Source organism: Phyllobates terribilis, unplaced genomic scaffold (genome assembly GCF_046119375.1).
Source record: "Phyllobates terribilis strain yellow unplaced genomic scaffold, ASM4611937v1 Scaffold_9__5_contigs__length_417890890, whole genome shotgun sequence".
Classification (NCBI taxonomy): Eukaryota; Metazoa; Chordata; class Amphibia; order Anura; family Dendrobatidae; genus Phyllobates; species Phyllobates terribilis.
In genome coordinates, this window is record NW_027362769.1 from 408,568,086 (window position 1) to 408,585,386 (window position 17,301).

A 17,301-nucleotide genomic window follows, 5' to 3' on the forward strand; every position below is an offset into this window, starting at 1 on the left:
TTTGTAAGCCAAAGTCAGAGAGGAACAATCAGAGGAAAAGTAGAATAAAAACTCGTCACCACTTCTGTATTTATCACCATCTCCTGGTTTTGGCTACAAATCCTGATGTAACCAAATCCTGAAGGTGTGAATGTGCTCCTATTGTTGCTCTCTATGCTGGTTGGTTATTATGACTCCTGTGCAGTCAGAAGCCGATGGCCACTTAGTGTTCAGCCCAGAAGAGAGAAACTTGTGTTTTGTGCTTGGATGTAAAGTCATAAAGAACGGGAGCCGCCTCGTGTGAGCCGAGCGATTGTCTCACTGTCTCTCGCTGCATTCGGTAACATTTTACCTGCAGCAAATAATCATAATAATCATAATAAGAATAATAATATTATATATGATGGAATTCAGACTCATGTAAATCACAGGTCTGGAAACATGACGCTGATGTTATTGGACATTTATGGATAAATAACTTTTAGTTACCTTTCTCAGTTTGCACTTTCTCGGACTCTTCGCTGTGTATTTTCTTCATCTCTTCCTCTGGAGAATTTTCCTTCTCTGATAAGAAACAGAAGAATCTGTAGATTATAGAATAGAGCAGAGAGAAGTCCAGGGGGACGTCCTGAACCCCCGATCCATGCAGAGTGACCCCAGCCTCGCTATATTGTTACTTATCTGATCTTTTACTTCTCTTTTGATGATATTAGGGAAGAACTTTAATATTATCATCTTTTTTAGAAATCGATGGTATTTTTCGTGCACTATCATTATTTCAACTTCATTTCTGCAGAGATCTACAGTACACAGATTAACTCCTTAAGGATGAAGCATTTTTTTTTCTTTTTTTTCCCAACTGCTGAAACTATAATGGATTGCTTTTTGCAAAATTAGTTGTATTTTTTAAGGAAAAAAAAGTGAATAGCGCATATAATTAATAGCTTAGATTGAATGTTGAATTTTGAATTTTCTTTAATGATGTATTAAAAAGCCTTCAAAAATGGTAGAAATTTGACCGACCATATTAAACAATGTATGTGCAGCTTTTTATGCTTTAGTTTCCGCGCAATAACATGTCATGTTCTTTATTGATATAGCTGCACCAGGGATTGGTTATTGTTGGACGAGTTGTAGTTCTTATTGGCACTATTTGGGGATTTTAGTTCATGCACCTGCTTTAATACTACACAGCCCTTAATACTCACTCCTACTTGCTAGCTAGCTATGGTGCAGATCCTCGCTATAGGAGAAGCACATATACATATATACAGTACAGACCAAAAGTTTGGACACACCTTCTCATTTAAAGATTTTTCTGTATTTTCATGACTATGAAAATTGTACATTCACACTGAAGGCATCAAAACTATGAATTACCACATGTGGAATTATATACTTAACAAAAAAGTGTGAAACAACTGAAAATATGTCTTATATTCTAGGTTCTTCACAGTAGCCACCTTTTGCTTTGATGACTGCTTTGCACACTCTTGGCATTCTCTTGATGAGCTTCAAGACAGTTGCAGTGGCAATGCGTATTCTACAACCTGTACATTTATGTTTCACTGGTCTAGAAACTTCCGTCCATATTGGTCATTTTAGGGCGTTTAACTTGTATTTACCTCGGTCAGAAGTTTCTTTCCTTGATTCTTCAATGTGACTTTTCTTCACCTCTTGCTCATCAGTAGTTTCCTCCTCTGATAACAGATAAGACTGTATAAATTACTGTGCGAGACTTAAGGAAACTGCCGGTACAGGAAGAAAGTCATTGAAACTAGAGATGAGCGGATCAGGCAAAATTGGAATTCGCCTGTTTACCCGGATTTTTCCTGGAAATTCGATAAGCAGAGAAGTGTTTTTCCGCTTATTTAATGCCTTTTATTACGCTGTGGGGTCTCTGCAGACCCCAGAACATAATAAACTTAAGATGTGGAAAAAAAAATAAAAATCGCCAATGACCGAATCGAATTGATTGCCTTCTACTTTGCGGAAAAATGTCAGCCAGTGGCCTACAATCACATGGGCAGGCAGGATCAAGCTCTGTTTAAAGCCGCCATATGCTGATGGGTGGAGTGCTCAGTCAGAAGGTGTCTATTATAAATATCAAAATACTGACCGTCACTTTCAAACAAAAAGTCAAATGTGAACAGGTGCAAGCTAAGAAAGTCACTGTATATGTAACTAGCAAATTAAAGCTGAGGCTGTAGGCTTTCAGCCCGGGAGAGGTATCATTTGGGTTAGGTTCCCAGCAGAGAGGGTCGCTTTGTCAATGGCCGTTGGGCTCACCTGAATTGGCCAATTTATGCACAAAGTACCTTTATTTTTACTTATTTTCTACAGCACTAATGCAATTCCAATTTGATGTATTCAATGTGCACATATCATAGCGGTTCAGAGTGCAGATAGAATTTGTTAGTTGAATATAGAGTGACTCTCTTAGTTTGCACCTGTACACATTTGGAAGTGTCAGTCAGTACTTTTATTAAGGCAGAAAAAGCGAAGCCTTCATGTAGGTCGTTCAGAGTCAAAGAGTTTAGTCCATAAAGCCATTGTGTTACCACTTGTGATATTTTTTTACCATAATCACCACCTCTTGGACCAAGTTTCACTTGTTTATTTTTCATGAATTTCAAAACACCACCCTTGCCACCATGGCTTGACCATAAGGTCGCTCTACAGAAGTGTCCTCCTGATAGCAAACAGAACTAAGATCTAGAAATCCTCCAGCGACTTCCTGTTGTTTGTTTCCCTGCATAGGTTTTGGGGCAGGAACACATTGTAATGTATGTAACACGGCTTGTGTGACCATTTATCAACTGGCGTAAATCAAATATATTTCCATCAATGGAAACTCTAAATATCTCAGTTTTTGTAAGCAATTGACGAAAAGGACAACTACCCCAAGGCAACGGACCGCAGATCTCTAACCTCAGCAGAGCTTCTGCACGAGGCGCTCATACTATGTGTATATATATATATATATATAGTATATAGTATTATTTGTGTGAACTCAGTGTCACCACTGTCACCAGTATCATCACTGTCACCAGTGTCATCTCTGTCACCAGTGTCATCACTGTCATTACTGTCACCAGTATCATCACTGTCATCTCTATCACCAGTGTCATCACTGTCATCACTGTTACCAGTATCATCACTGTCATCTCTGTCACCAGTGTCATCACTGTCATCACTGTCACCAGTGTCATCACTGTCATCTCTGTCACCAGTGTCATCACTGTCACCAGTGTCATCACTGTCATCACTGTCATCACTGTCACCAGTGTCATCACTGTCATCAGTGTCATCACTGTCATCTCTGTCACCAGTGTCATCACTGTCATCTCTGTCACCAGTATCATCACTGTCATCACTGTCATCAGTGTCATCACTGTCATCTCTGTCACCAGTGTCATCACTGTCATCACTGTCACTAGTATCATCACTGTCATCACTGTCATCAGTGTCATCACTGTCATCACTGTCATCAGTGTCATCGCTGTCATCACTGTCATCACTGTCACCAGTGTCATCACTGTCATCAGTGTCACCAGTGTCATCACTGTCACCAGTGTCACCAGTGTCATCTCTGTCATCAGTGTCATCACTGTCATCTCTGTCACCAGTGTCATCACTGTCATCAGTGTCATCACTGTCATCACTGTCATCACTGTCACCAGTGTCATCACTGTCATCAGTGTCACCAGTGTCATCACTGTCACCAGTGTCACCAGTGTCATCTCTGTCAGCAGTGTCACCAGTGTCATCAGTGGCATCACTGTCATCTCTGTCACCAGTGTCATCTCTGTCAGCAGTGTCATCAGTGTCATCTCTGTCAGCAGTGTCACCAGTGTCATCTCTATCACCAGTGTCATCTCTGTCAGCAGTGTCATCACTGTCATCTCTGTCAGCAGTGTCACCAGTGTCATCTTTGTCAGCAGTGTCATCCTGTCATCTCTGTCAGCAGTGTCACCAGTGTCATCTCTGTCACCAGTGTCATCTCTGTTAGCAGTCATCAGTGTCATCTCTGTCAGCAGTGTCATCTCTGTCAGCAGTGTCACCAGTGTCATCTCTGTCACCAGTGTCACCAATGTCATCTCTGTCAGCAGTGTCACCAGTGTCATCTCTGTCACCAGTGTCATCTCTGTCAGCAGTGTCATCACTGTCATCTCTGTCAGCAGTGTCACCAGTGTCATCTCTGTCAGCAGTGTCATCACTGTCATCTCTGTCAGCAGTGTCACCAGTGTCATCTCTGTCAGTAGTGTCATCACTGTCATCTCTGTCACCAGTGTCACCAATGTAATCTCTGTCAGCAGTGTCACCAGTGTCATCTCTGTCAGCAGTGTCACCAGTGTCATCTCTGTCACCAGTGTCACCAGTGTCATCTCTGTCACCAGTGTCATCTCTGTCAGCAGTGTCATCACTGTCATCTCTGTCAGCAGTGTCACCAGTGTCATCTCTGTCAGCAGTGTCATCTCTGTCAGCAGTGTCACCAGTGTCATCTCTGTGAGTAGTGTCATCACTGTCATCTCTGTCACCAGTGTCACCAATGTCATCTCTGTCAGCAGTGTCACCAGTGTCATTTCTGTCACCAGTGTCATCTCTGTCACCAGTGTCACCAGTGTCATCTCTGTCACCAGTGTCATCTCTGTCAGCAGTGTCACCAGTGTCATCTCTGTCACCAGTGTCATCTCTGTCACCAGTGTCACCAGTGTCATCTCTGTCAGCAGTGTCATCACTGTCATCTCTGTCAGCAGTGTCACCAGTGTCATCTCTGTCAGCAGTGTCATCTCTGTCAGCAGTGTCACCAGTGTCATCTCTGTCACCAGTGTCACCAGTGTCATCTCTGTCACCAGTGTCATCTCTGTCAGCAGTGTCATCACTGTCATCTCTGTCAGTAGTGTCATCACTGTCATCTCTGTCACCAGTGTCATCACTGTCATCTCTGTCAGCAGTGTCACCAGTGTCATCTCTGTCAGTAGTGTCATCACTGTCATCTCTGTCACCAGTGTCACCAATGTCATCTCTGTCAGTAGTGTCATCACTGTCATCTCTGTCAGTAGTGTCATCACTGTCATCTCTGTCACCAGTGTCATCACTGTCATCTCTGTCACTAGTGTCACCAGTGTCATCTCTGTCACCAGTGTCATCTCTGTCAGCAGTGTCACCAGTGTCATCTCTGTCAGCAGTGTCATCTCTGTCAGCAGTGTCACCAGTGTCATCTCTGTCACCAGTGTCATCTCTGTCACCAGTGTCATCACTGTCATCTCTGTCAGTAGTGTCATCACTGTCATCTCTGTCACCAGGGTCATCACTGTCATCTCTGTCACCAGTGTCACCAGTGTCATCTCTGTCACCAGTGTCATCTCTGTCAGCAGTGTCACCAGTGTCATCTCTGTCAGCAGTGTCATCTCTGTCAGCAGTGTCACCAGTGTCATCTCTGTCACCAGTGTCATCTGTCACCAGTGTCACCAGTGTCATCTCTGTCACCAGTGTCATCTCTGTCAGCAGTGTCATCCTGTCATCTCTGTCACCAGTGTCACCAATGTCATCTCTGTCAGTAGTGTCATCACTGTCATCTCTGTCAGTAGTGTCATCACTGTCATCTCTGTCACCAGTGTCACCAATGTCATCTCTGTCAGTAGTGTCATCACTGTCATCTCTGTCAGTAGTGTCATCACTGTCATCTCTGTCACCAGTGTCATCACTGTCATCTCTGTCACCAGTGTCACCAGTGTCATCTCTGTCAGCAGTGTCATCCTGTCATCTCTGTCAGCAGTGTCACCAGTGTCATCTCTGTCACCAGTGTCATCTCTGTCAGCAGTGTCACCAGTGTCATCTCTGTCAGCAGTGTCACCAGTGTCATCACTGTCATCTCTGTCACTAGTGTCACCAGTGTCATCTCTGTCACCAGTGTCATCTCTGTCAGCAGTGTCACCAGTGTCATCTCTGTCAGCAGTGTCACCAGTGTCATCTCTGTCACCAGTGTCACCAGTGTCATCTCTGTCACCAGTGTCATCTCTGTCAGCAGTGTCATCACTGTCATCTCTGTCAGTAGTGTCATCACTGTCATCTCTGTCACCAGTGTCATCACTGTCATCTCTGTCAGCAGTGTCACCAGTGTCATCTCTGTCAGTAGTGTCATCACTGTCATCTCTGTCACCAGTGTCACCAATGTCATCTCTGTCAGTAGTGTCATCACTGTCATCTCTGTCAGTAGTGTCATCACTGTCATCTCTGTCACCAGTGTCATCACTGTCATCTCTGTCACTAGTGTCACCAGTGTCATCTCTGTCACCAGTGTCATCTCTGTCAGCAGTGTCACCAGTGTCATCTCTGTCAGCAGTGTCATCTCTGTCAGCAGTGTCACCAGTGTCATCTCTGTCACCAGTGTCATCACTGTCATCTCTGTCAGTAGTGTCATCACTGTCATCTCTGTCACCAGGGTCATCACTGTCATCTCTGTCACCAGTGTCACCAGTGTCATCTCTGTCACCAGTGTCATCTCTGTCAGCAGTGTCACCAGTGTCATCTCTGTCAGCAGTGTCATCTCTGTCAGCAGTGTCACCAGTGTCATCTCTGTCACCAGTGTCATCTGTCACCAGTGTCACCAGTGTCATCTCTGTCACCAGTGTCATCTCTGTCAGCAGTGTCATCCTGTCATCTCTGTCACCAGTGTCACCAATGTCATCTCTGTCAGTAGTGTCATCACTGTCATCTCTGTCACCAGTGTCATCACTGTCATCTCTGTCACCAGTGTCACCAGTGTCATCTCTGTCAGCAGTGTCATCCTGTCATCTCTGTCAGCAGTGTCACCAGTGTCATCTCTGTCACCAGTGTCATCTCTGTCAGCAGTGTCACCAGTGTCATCTCTGTCAGCAGTGTCATCTCTGTCACCAGTGTCATCTCTGTTAGCAGTGTCATCCTGTCATCTCTGTCACCAGTGTCATCTCTGTCAGCAGTGTCACCAGTGTCATCTCTGTCACCAGTGTCATCTCTGTCAGCAGTGTCACCAGTGTCATCTCTGTCAGCAGTGTCATCTCTGTCACCAGTGTCATCTCTGTCAGCAGTGTCATCCTGTCATCTCTGTCACCAGTGTCATCTCTGTCAGCAGTGTCATCTCTGTCACCAGTGTCATCTCTGTCATCTCTGTCACCAGTGTCATCTCTGTCAGCAGTGTCACCAGTGTCATCTCTGTCACCAGTGTCATCTCTGTCAGCAGTGTCATCCTGTCATCTCTGTCAGCAGTGTCACCAGTGTCATCTCTGTCACCAGTGTCATCTCTGTCAGCAGTGTCACCAGTGTCATCTCTGTCAGCAGTGTCACCAGTGTCATCACTGTCATCTCTGTCAGCAGTGTCATCCTGTCATCTCTGTCAGCAGTGTCACCAATGTCATCTCTGTCACCAGTGTCATCTCTGTTAGCAGTGTCATCACTGTCATCTCTGTCAGCAGTGTCACCAATGTCATCTCTGTCACCAGTGTCATCTCTGTCAGCAGTGTCATCTCTGTCAGCAGTGTCACCAGTGTCATCTCTGTCAGCAGTGTCATCTCTGTCACCAGTGTCATCTCTTTCAGCACTGTCATCCTGTCATCTCTGTCACCAGTGTCATCTCTGTCACCAGTGTCATCTCTGTCAGCAGTGTCACCAGTGTCATCTCTGTCAGCAGTGTCATCTATGTCATCTCTGTCACCAGTGTCATCTCTGTCAGCAGTGTCATCCTGTCATCTCTGTCACCAGTGTCATCTCTGTCAGCAGTGTCATCTCTGTCATCTCTGTCACCAGTGTCATCTCTGTCAGCAGTGTCATCCTGTCATCTCTGTCACCAGTGTCATCTCTGTCAGCAGTGTCACCAGTGTCATCTCTGTCACCAGTGTCATCTCTGTCAGCAGTGTCATCCTGTCATCTCTGTCAGCAGTGTCACCAGTGTCATCTCTGTCACCAGTGTCATCTCTGTCAGCAGTGTCATCCTGTCATCTCTGTCAGCAGTGTCATCACTGTCATCTCTGTCAGCAGTGTCACCAGTGTCATCTCTGTCAGCAGTGTCATCTCTGTTAGCAGTGTCATCACTGTCACCAGTGTCATCTCTGTTAGCAGTGTCACCAGTGTCATCTCTGTCACCAGTGTCATCACTGTCATCTCTGTCACCAGTGTCACCAGTGTCATCTCTGTCAGCAGTGTCATCCTGTCATCTCTATCAGCAGTGTCACCAGTGTCATCTCTGTCACCAGTGTCATCTCTGTCAGCAGTGTCACCAGTGTCATCTCTGTCAGCAGTGTCACCAGTGTCATCACTGTCATCTCTGTCAGCAGTGTCATCCTGTCATCTCTGTCAGCAGTGTCACCAGTGTCATCTCTGTCACCAGTGTCATCTCTGTCAGCAGTGTCACCAGTGTCATCTCTGTCACCAGTGTCATCTCTGTCAGCAGTGTCACCAGTGTCATCTCTGTCAGCAGTGTCATCTCTGTCACCAGTGTCATCTCTGTTAGCAGTGTCATCCTGTCATCTCTGTCACCAGTGTCATCTCTGTCAGCAGTGTCACCAGTGTCATCTCTGTCACCAGTGTCATCTCTGTCAGCAGTGTCACCAGTGTCATCTCTGTCAGCAGTGTCATCTCTGTCACCAGTGTCATCTCTGTCAGCAGTGTCATCCTGTCATCTCTGTCACCAGTGTCATCTCTGTCAGCAGTGTCATCTCTGTCACCAGTGTCATCTCTGTCAGCAGTGTCACCAGTGTCATCTCTGTCACCAGTGTCATCTCTGTCAGCAGTGTCATCCTGTCATCTCTGTCAGCAGTGTCACCAGTGTCATCTCTGTCACCAGTGTCATCTCTGTCAGCAGTGTCACCAGTGTCATCTCTGTCAGCAGTGTCACCAGTGTCATCACTGTCATCTCTGTCAGCAGTGTCATCCTGTCATCTCTGTCAGCAGTGTCACCAATGTCATCTCTGTCACCAGTGTCATCTCTGTTAGCAGTGTCATCACTGTCATCTCTGTCAGCAGTGTCACCAATGTCATCTCTGTCACCAGTGTCATCTCTGTCAGCAGTGTCATCTCTGTCAGCAGTGTCACCAGTGTCATCTCTGTCAGCAGTGTCATCTCTGTCACCAGTGTCATCTCTGTCAGCACTGTCATCCTGTCATCTCTGTCACCAGTGTCATCTCTGTCAGCAGTGTCACCAGTGTCATCTCTGTCACCAGTGTCATCTCTGTCAGCAGTGTCACCAGTGTCATCTCTGTCAGCAGTGTCATCTATGTCATCTCTGTCACCAGTGTCATCTCTGTCAGCAGTGTCATCCTGTCATCTCTGTCACCAGTGTCATCTCTGTCAGCAGTGTCATCTCTGTCATCTCTGTCACCAGTGTCATCTCTGTCAGCAGTGTCATCCTGTCATCTCTGTCACCAGTGTCATCTCTGTCAGCAGTGTCACCAGTGTCATCTCTGTCACCAGTGTCATCTCTGTCAGCAGTGTCATCCTGTCATCTCTGTCAGCAGTGTCACCAGTGTCATCTCTGTCACCAGTGTCATCTCTGTCAGCAGTGTCATCCTGTCATCTCTGTCAGCAGTGTCATCACTGTCATCTCTGTCAGCAGTGTCACCAGTGTCATCTCTGTCAGCAGTGTCATCTCTGTTAGCAGTGTCATCACTGTCACCAGTGTCATCTCTGTTAGCAGTGTCACCAGTGTCATCTCTGTCACCAGTGTCATCACTGTCATCTCTGTCACCAGTGTCACCAGTGTCATCTCTGTCAGCAGTGTCATCCTGTCATCTCTATCAGCAGTGTCACCAGTGTCATCTCTGTCACCAGTGTCATCTCTGTCAGCAGTGTCACCAGTGTCATCTCTGTCAGCAGTGTCACCAGTGTCATCACTGTCATCTCTGTCAGCAGTGTCATCCTGTCATCTCTGTCAGCAGTGTCACCAGTGTCATCTCTGTCACCAGTGTCATCTCTGTCAGCAGTGTCACCAGTGTCATCTCTGTCACCAGTGTCATCTCTGTCAGCAGTGTCACCAGTGTCATCTCTGTCAGCAGTGTCATCTCTGTCACCAGTGTCATCTCTGTTAGCAGTGTCATCCTGTCATCTCTGTCACCAGTGTCATCTCTGTCAGCAGTGTCACCAGTGTCATCTCTGTCACCAGTGTCATCTCTGTCAGCAGTGTCACCAGTGTCATCTCTGTCAGCAGTGTCATCTCTGTCACCAGTGTCATCTCTGTCAGCAGTGTCATCCTGTCATCTCTGTCACCAGTGTCATCTCTGTCAGCAGTGTCATCTCTGTCACCAGTGTCATCTCTGTCAGCAGTGTCACCAGTGTCATCTCTGTCACCAGTGTCATCTCTGTCAGCAGTGTCATCCTGTCATCTCTGTCAGCAGTGTCACCAGTGTCATCTCTGTCACCAGTGTCATCTCTGTCAGCAGTGTCACCAGTGTCATCTCTGTCAGCAGTGTCACCAGTGTCATCACTGTCATCTCTGTCAGCAGTGTCATCCTGTCATCTCTGTCAGCAGTGTCACCAATGTCATCTCTGTCACCAGTGTCATCTCTGTTAGCAGTGTCATCACTGTCATCTCTGTCAGCAGTGTCACCAATGTCATCTCTGTCACCAGTGTCATCTCTGTCAGCAGTGTCATCTCTGTCAGCAGTGTCACCAGTGTCATCTCTGTCAGCAGTGTCATCTCTGTCACCAGTGTCATCTCTGTCAGCACTGTCATCCTGTCATCTCTGTCACCAGTGTCATCTCTGTCAGCAGTGTCACCAGTGTCATCTCTGTCACCAGTGTCATCTCTGTCAGCAGTGTCACCAGTGTCATCTCTGTCAGCAGTGTCATCTATGTCATCTCTGTCACCAGTGTCATCTCTGTCAGCAGTGTCATCCTGTCATCTCTGTCACCAGTGTCATCTCTGTCAGCAGTGTCATCTCTGTCATCTCTGTCACCAGTGTCATCTCTGTCAGCAGTGTCATCCTGTCATCTCTGTCACCAGTGTCATCTCTGTCAGCAGTGTCACCAGTGTCATCTCTGTCACCAGTGTCATCTCTGTCAGCAGTGTCATCCTGTCATCTCTGTCAGCAGTGTCACCAGTGTCATCTCTGTCACCAGTGTCATCTCTGTCAGCAGTGTCATCCTGTCATCTCTGTCAGCAGTGTCATCACTGTCATCTCTGTCAGCAGTGTCACCAGTGTCATCTCTGTCAGCAGTGTCATCTCTGTTAGCAGTGTCATCACTGTCACCAGTGTCATCTCTGTTAGCAGTGTCACCAATGTCATCTCTGTCACCAGTGTCATCTCTGTCAGCAGTGTCACCAGTGTCATCTCTGTCAGCAGTGTCATTCTGTCATCTCTGTCATCACTGTCATCTCTGTCAGCAGTGTCACCAGTGTCATCTCTGTCAGCAGTGTCATTCTGTCATCTCTGTCAGCAGTGTCATCTCTGTCAGCAGTGTCACCAGTGTCATCTCTGTCAGCAGTGTCATCCTGTCATCTCTGTCAGCAGTGTCACCAGTGTCATCTCTGTCAGCAGTGTCACCAGTGTCATCTCTGTCACCAGTGTCATTCTGTCATCTCTGTCATCACTGTCATCTCTGTCAGCAGTGTCACCAGTGTCATCTGTCAGCAGTGTCATCCTGTCATCTCTGTCAGCAGTGTCATCACTGTCATCTCTGTCAGCAGTGTCACCAGTGTCATCTCTGTCACCAGTGTCATCTCTGTCAGCAGTGTCATCCTGTCATCTCTGTCAGCAGTGTCATCACTGTCATCTCTGTCAGCAGTGTCACCAGTGTCATCTCTGTCAGCAGTGTCACCAGTGTCATCTCTGTCACCAGTGTCATCTCTGTCAGCAGTGTCACCAGTGTCATCTCTGTCACCAGTGTCATCTGTCAGCAGTGTCACCAGTGTCATCTCTGTCAGCAGTGTCATCTCTGTCATCTCTGTCAGCAGTGTCACCACTGTCATCTCTGTCAGCAGTGTCATCTCTGTCATCTCTGTCAGCAGTGTCACCAGTGTCATCTCTGTCATCATTGTCATCTCTGTCAGCAGTGTCACCAGTGTCATCACTGTCATCAGTGTCAGCAGTGACAAAGCTTCTCCTATACGTTGCAGTGTTAGCCATCTGCCGCACACACTGTACACTGTCGCCCTCAGTGTTTTTCACAGACCCATAGACTTGTATTAGCTGTTGTCATCCACGAGAAAACTGGCCATATGAGCAGCCCCATAGATTGTAATGGGAACGTGCTGTATCTGGGGAAAAAACCGATAGCAGCCGTACTTCACGTAGGTGTGAATGAGGCCTTACTCGCAGTTACCTCTGTCAGACGTCACTTTCTCGGACTCTTCGCTGTGTATTTTCTTCATCTCTTCCTTTGGAGAATTTTCCTTCTCTGATAAGAAACAGAAGAATCTGCAGATTATAGAATAAAGCAGAGAGAAGTCCAGGGGGACGTCCTGAACCCCCAGTCCATGCAGAGTGACCCCAGCCTCGCTATATTGTAGCACTGTGGAATCTTTCACTTCTCTTTTGATGATATCAGGGAAGAACTTTTCTATTCTTTTCTTTTTTAGAACTCGACGGCGTTTTTCGGACACTAATATTATTTCCATCTCTTTTCCGCAGAGATCTACGGTTCACAGATTAACTTCTTAAGGGTCTTTTTTTTTCTTTTTCACTTGCTGTAACTATAATGAATCGCTTTCTGCAAAACGAGTTATATTTTTTTTTAATGAAAACGGATCATTTACATATGAAGGTAAACGTGGATTTCTCTGGAATGAGACATCGGATCGCAGATATCCTTTTATTCCGCTTCCTATGACCTCTATGTCCAGGGAGACGGATTAAGAGGGGTGTTCCTCCTGACAGATTCCCCTTAAAAAGATATTTAAATTTTATTCATAAATCCATAATGCACATGAAAATAAGAAGCGCTGTAATTGATCTTATCGAAAAATGTTGTTTCTTTCTCCGCCAGGACTGATCAATCTGTATTCAGTGAAGAGAAAATGTTCCATTACTGACAGATGTTCCTGATCAGATTCTATGCAGAGGGAAAGGGGAGGAGCTAGAGGCAAGGCTCCTCCCACTACATAGAATCTGACAAGCACCAACTGTCACCTCTTATCTCAGTAATGTAACAATCATTCTTCACTGGATACAGATTTTATAATTAAAACGAAACTTTTGAAAATGACTGATTTCTCCGGGAGCAGAAAGAAGCAGATTTATTCCATCAGATTTATTACAACGTTTTTATTGATTTATGGAATAAAAGTGAAAACAACGGTTGCTCTTTAAGTTTTGATAGTGACCTTTAATATGTTTCCTTATTGCTATTGATTCAAGTTGTACTAATCCTATAGCCTAAGTCTAAATCTCCTGCAGATTGGAATATAGTGCGTGCCCAATATATTGAACCAGTCCCGGACTGGGGAGCCGAGGGTCCACCAGTAACAACTCCAGGGCCCCACCTTCAGCTACATGCAAATGTGACATTATCCTCAATCACACATTTATATAGCAGAGCATTGGGTAGATTGCTAGATAAATAAGATGCCGCCTGTGTCTGTATATAGTGATTCAAGTATAAAGTGCCAAGTACTGTTCATGTAAGAGGGCCCACCAGAGGATTCTCCTGCTCTCCCGTGGGCCAGTCCAAGCCTGCAGTGAACTTCTCTGCCCTGAATCTAAGTGTTTGAGCAAGGCAGGATTGAGCATTGCATTTAAGCCATGCGCAGACTATTACGGTATGCCTTTGTGATGTCAGAGTGTGACATTTGAGTGACATCGACAGAACTGTGTCACATGACCAGCTTCATCCTCTACTGTTATAGGATTGCAGGCGTGCCACTCTATGTGAGCAAGGAGGCACGGCCGATACCAGCCTCCTGATTGGGTCATTGTATAATAGTAGGGATTTAAAACTTCTGGTTACCCGCATTCCCTCTCCATTAATCCGATCGCCCCCTGATGAAGCTGATGGATTCGGCGAAACACGTAGAATGAATCATACTCTTAACACACAAAGCTTAGTCAGCCTGTGATATATGACAGTGATTTCTGCAGACTATGGTCACATGGAGGATAAATATTACTGTAATATAGTGGTTTCTGCACATTTGTTTTCTATCAAGTCTTTACGTTATTGTTTTAATCAACACTTTATGGAGATAATAATACGGATTCAAAGCTGATTAATTATAATTTGAGTATGAAAAATAAGTTATTTTTCTAGTTTAGTAGGTAGAATATCTAATTGTGCACATGAGTAATATATAATAAATGATTCTGGGACCGTTCTACCTACTAAGGTCCCATTGGTATTCCCCATTCTTACAGGTTAGGACTAAAGATGAGCACATCTGACCAAGCTCTAACTCAGCATCTGCTGCCAATAGAATGGAAATCTATAGCCATTAAAAAAGAGCCATTTACTATGCTCTGAGGTCTCCTAAATCCAAAGATCTGTAACAACAATGAGCGAGAAAGGGGTGAAAGCGATGAGATCTCATCCTGTGCCGGCCTCACCTCTCGCTGCCGTCATGGCTCCTTTCCAGTCCTCCGCACTTTTCTCCGGCACTGCTCTCTTCTTTACTCTTTGCCGTCGCTTCCGATGATGACTAGTCCTCGATGGATGTTCTGACGACGTGAAGAGATATATTTATATAAAATCACTGCTCCAGAAACCTGACATTATTGGACATTTTAGGGTGAATCAGTTTTACCTTTGTCAGACGTCACTTTCTCTGATTCGTCATTGGGACTTTTCTTCACCTCCGGCTCTGGAGAATTTTTCTTCACTGATAAGAAACAGAAGAATCTGTAGATTATCATCCTCAGATCTACGCAAACAGCAAGAAAGTCAGTGAACCCCCTAATTCACGCAATCTTATCTTTTATGACATGAGGCCATATTATTATATTATTGCATATATGAGGTTTTACCCCTTCTATCTTGGGGTGAAAGGGACTCTGTCAGCACAGAATGGTGGTGGCCATAGAGGGAAAACAAGTAGGTGGGAAGGTGCACTGAACTATCTGGCCACACCCTGATGCACCGAGCGCCTGAGCTTGGTTTGCAAAGTCATTCTGTGCCGACAGAGGCCCTTTAAGGATTATCATTTATATTCTCACGTCTTGTTCTCTTTCTTAGAACTCTTTGTCATATTGCACCCACGAGTAATATTCCCCCTTACATTCATCAGAGCCCTAAAGTACACAGTTTAACCCTTTAAGGGCCTTAGAGGGAATCTGTCAGCTAGTTTTTGTAGCATTAGATGTAATCTGTACATTAGATGTAATCTGAGGACAGCATGAGGTAGGGGTTAAAACAATGAATTCAGCGATGTGTCACTTATCAGGCTGTGTGATGTTGTTTACTTACAGTGAAGGTTTTATCACTAGGAGATTATCATTGCACGCGACTGGTAGTCTGACTCCGCCCCTCCTGTGATAAGCCACTCACTGTCAATAGACAATGCAAATACATAGCATGGTGTGGGCGGGGCCAGCTGTGTTGTGGGTGGAGTCAGCTATGGTGCGGGCGGGGCTAGCTTTCTCAGCTCTGCTGCATTCTACATCTAAAACTAAGTGATACGTCGTCGGATTCATGGTCTGTTTGCCTACATTTTGCTCCTCTCAGATAAGGTAGCAAAAACCGACTGACAGATTCCAAATCTCAAGCGATTTCTCTTTTATTTTTCATACTTTTTATCGTTCCCTTGCTGTATCTGTAGAATGGAAAGCGTTTTGGGCGAATGCCGATTGCTGTAAAATTCAAAGAGAAATCAATTCCATTCAAATGTATTCATTCATTTCTACTAAACACTTGGATGCGTCAGTCCCATAATCGTCTTGTTTCTTTTTTAGGAGATTGTAGCGCCCGAGCGGTATAGTAAGAGAAGCGGATGTATAGCGGATGTATAGCGGATGTATAGCGGATGTATAGCGGATGTATAGCTGATGTATAGCTGATGTATAGTGGATGTATAGCGGATGTATAGCTGATGTATAGCTGATGTATAGCGGATGTATAGCTGATGTATAGCGGATGTATAGCGGATGTATAGCTGATGTATAGCGGATGTATAGCTGATGTATAGCTGATGTATAGCGGATGTATAGCGGATGTATAGCTGATGTATAGCTGATGTATAGCGGATGTATAGCTGATGTATAGCGGATGTATAGCTGATGTATAGCGGATGTATAGCTGATGTATAGCGGATGTATAGCGGATGTATAGAGGATGTATAGCGGATGTATAGCTGATGTATAGCTGATGTATAGCGGATGTATAGCTGATGTATATCGGATGTATAGCTGATGTATAGCTGATGTATAGCGGATGTATAGCGGATGTATAGCTGATGTATAGCTGATGTATAGCGGATGTATAGCTGATGTATAGCGGATGTATAGCTGATGTATAGCGGATGTATAGCTGATGTATAGCGGATGTATAGCGGATGTATAGAGGATGTATAGCGGATGTATAGCTGATGTATAGCGGATGTATAGCTGATGTATAGCTGATGTATAGCTGATGTATAGCGGATGTATAGCTGATGTATAGCGGATGTATAGCTGATGTATAGCGGATGTATAGCTGATGTATAGCGGATGTATAGCGGATGTATAGAGGATGTATAGCGGATGTATAGCTGATGTATAGCTGATGTATAGCGGATGTATAGCTGATGTATAGCGGATGTATAGCTGATGTATAGCTGATGTATAGCGGATGTATAGCGGATGTATAGCTGATGTATAGCGGATGTATAGCGGATGTATAGCTGATGTATAGCGGATGTATAGCTGATGTATAGCTGATGTATAGCTGATGTATAGCGGATGTATAGCTGATGTATAGCGGATGTATAGCTGATGTATAGCGGATGTATAGCGGATGTATAGCTGATGTATAGCTGATGTATAGCTGGTGTATAGCTGATGTATAGCGGATGTATAGCTGATGTATAGCTGATGTATAGCGGATGTATAGCTGATGTATAGCTGATGTATAGCGGATGTATAGCGGATGTATAGCTGATGTATAGCTGATGTATAGCTGATGTATAGCGGATGTATAGCTGATGTATAGCTGATGTATAGCTGATGTATAGCTGATGTATAGATGATGTATAGCTGATGTATAGCGGATGTATAGCAGATGTATAACTGATGTATAGCTGATGTATAGCGGATGTATAGATGATGTATAGCTGATGTATAGCGGATGTATAGCTGATGTATAGCGGATGTATAGCGGATGTATAGCTGATGTATAGATGATGTATAGCTGATGTATAGCTGATGTATAGCTGATGTATAGCTG

General features: G+C 45.0%; 1 protein-coding gene across 3 annotated transcripts in view; it reads right to left on the minus strand.

Moving 5' to 3' along the window:
* The window catches only part of LOC141162655 (interferon-induced very large GTPase 1-like), a 281,835-nt gene that overhangs the window by 15,650 nt on the left and 248,884 nt on the right, over window positions 1-17,301 (minus strand). For 2 of the 3 annotated variants that reach the window (XM_073648987.1, XM_073648988.1), the window contains 5 exons: window positions 14,690-14,764; window positions 14,493-14,603; window positions 12,277-12,351; window positions 1,605-1,679; window positions 469-543 (listed from right to left, as the gene is read on the minus strand). In XM_073648987.1, the coding sequence (XP_073505088.1) occupies window positions 469-543; window positions 1,605-1,679; window positions 12,277-12,351; window positions 14,493-14,603; window positions 14,690-14,764 (411 nt within the window). The remainder of the gene's footprint in view (window positions 1-468; window positions 544-1,604; window positions 1,680-12,276; window positions 12,352-14,492; window positions 14,604-14,689; window positions 14,765-17,301) is intronic. The other variant, XM_073648989.1, reaches the window with a different exon arrangement.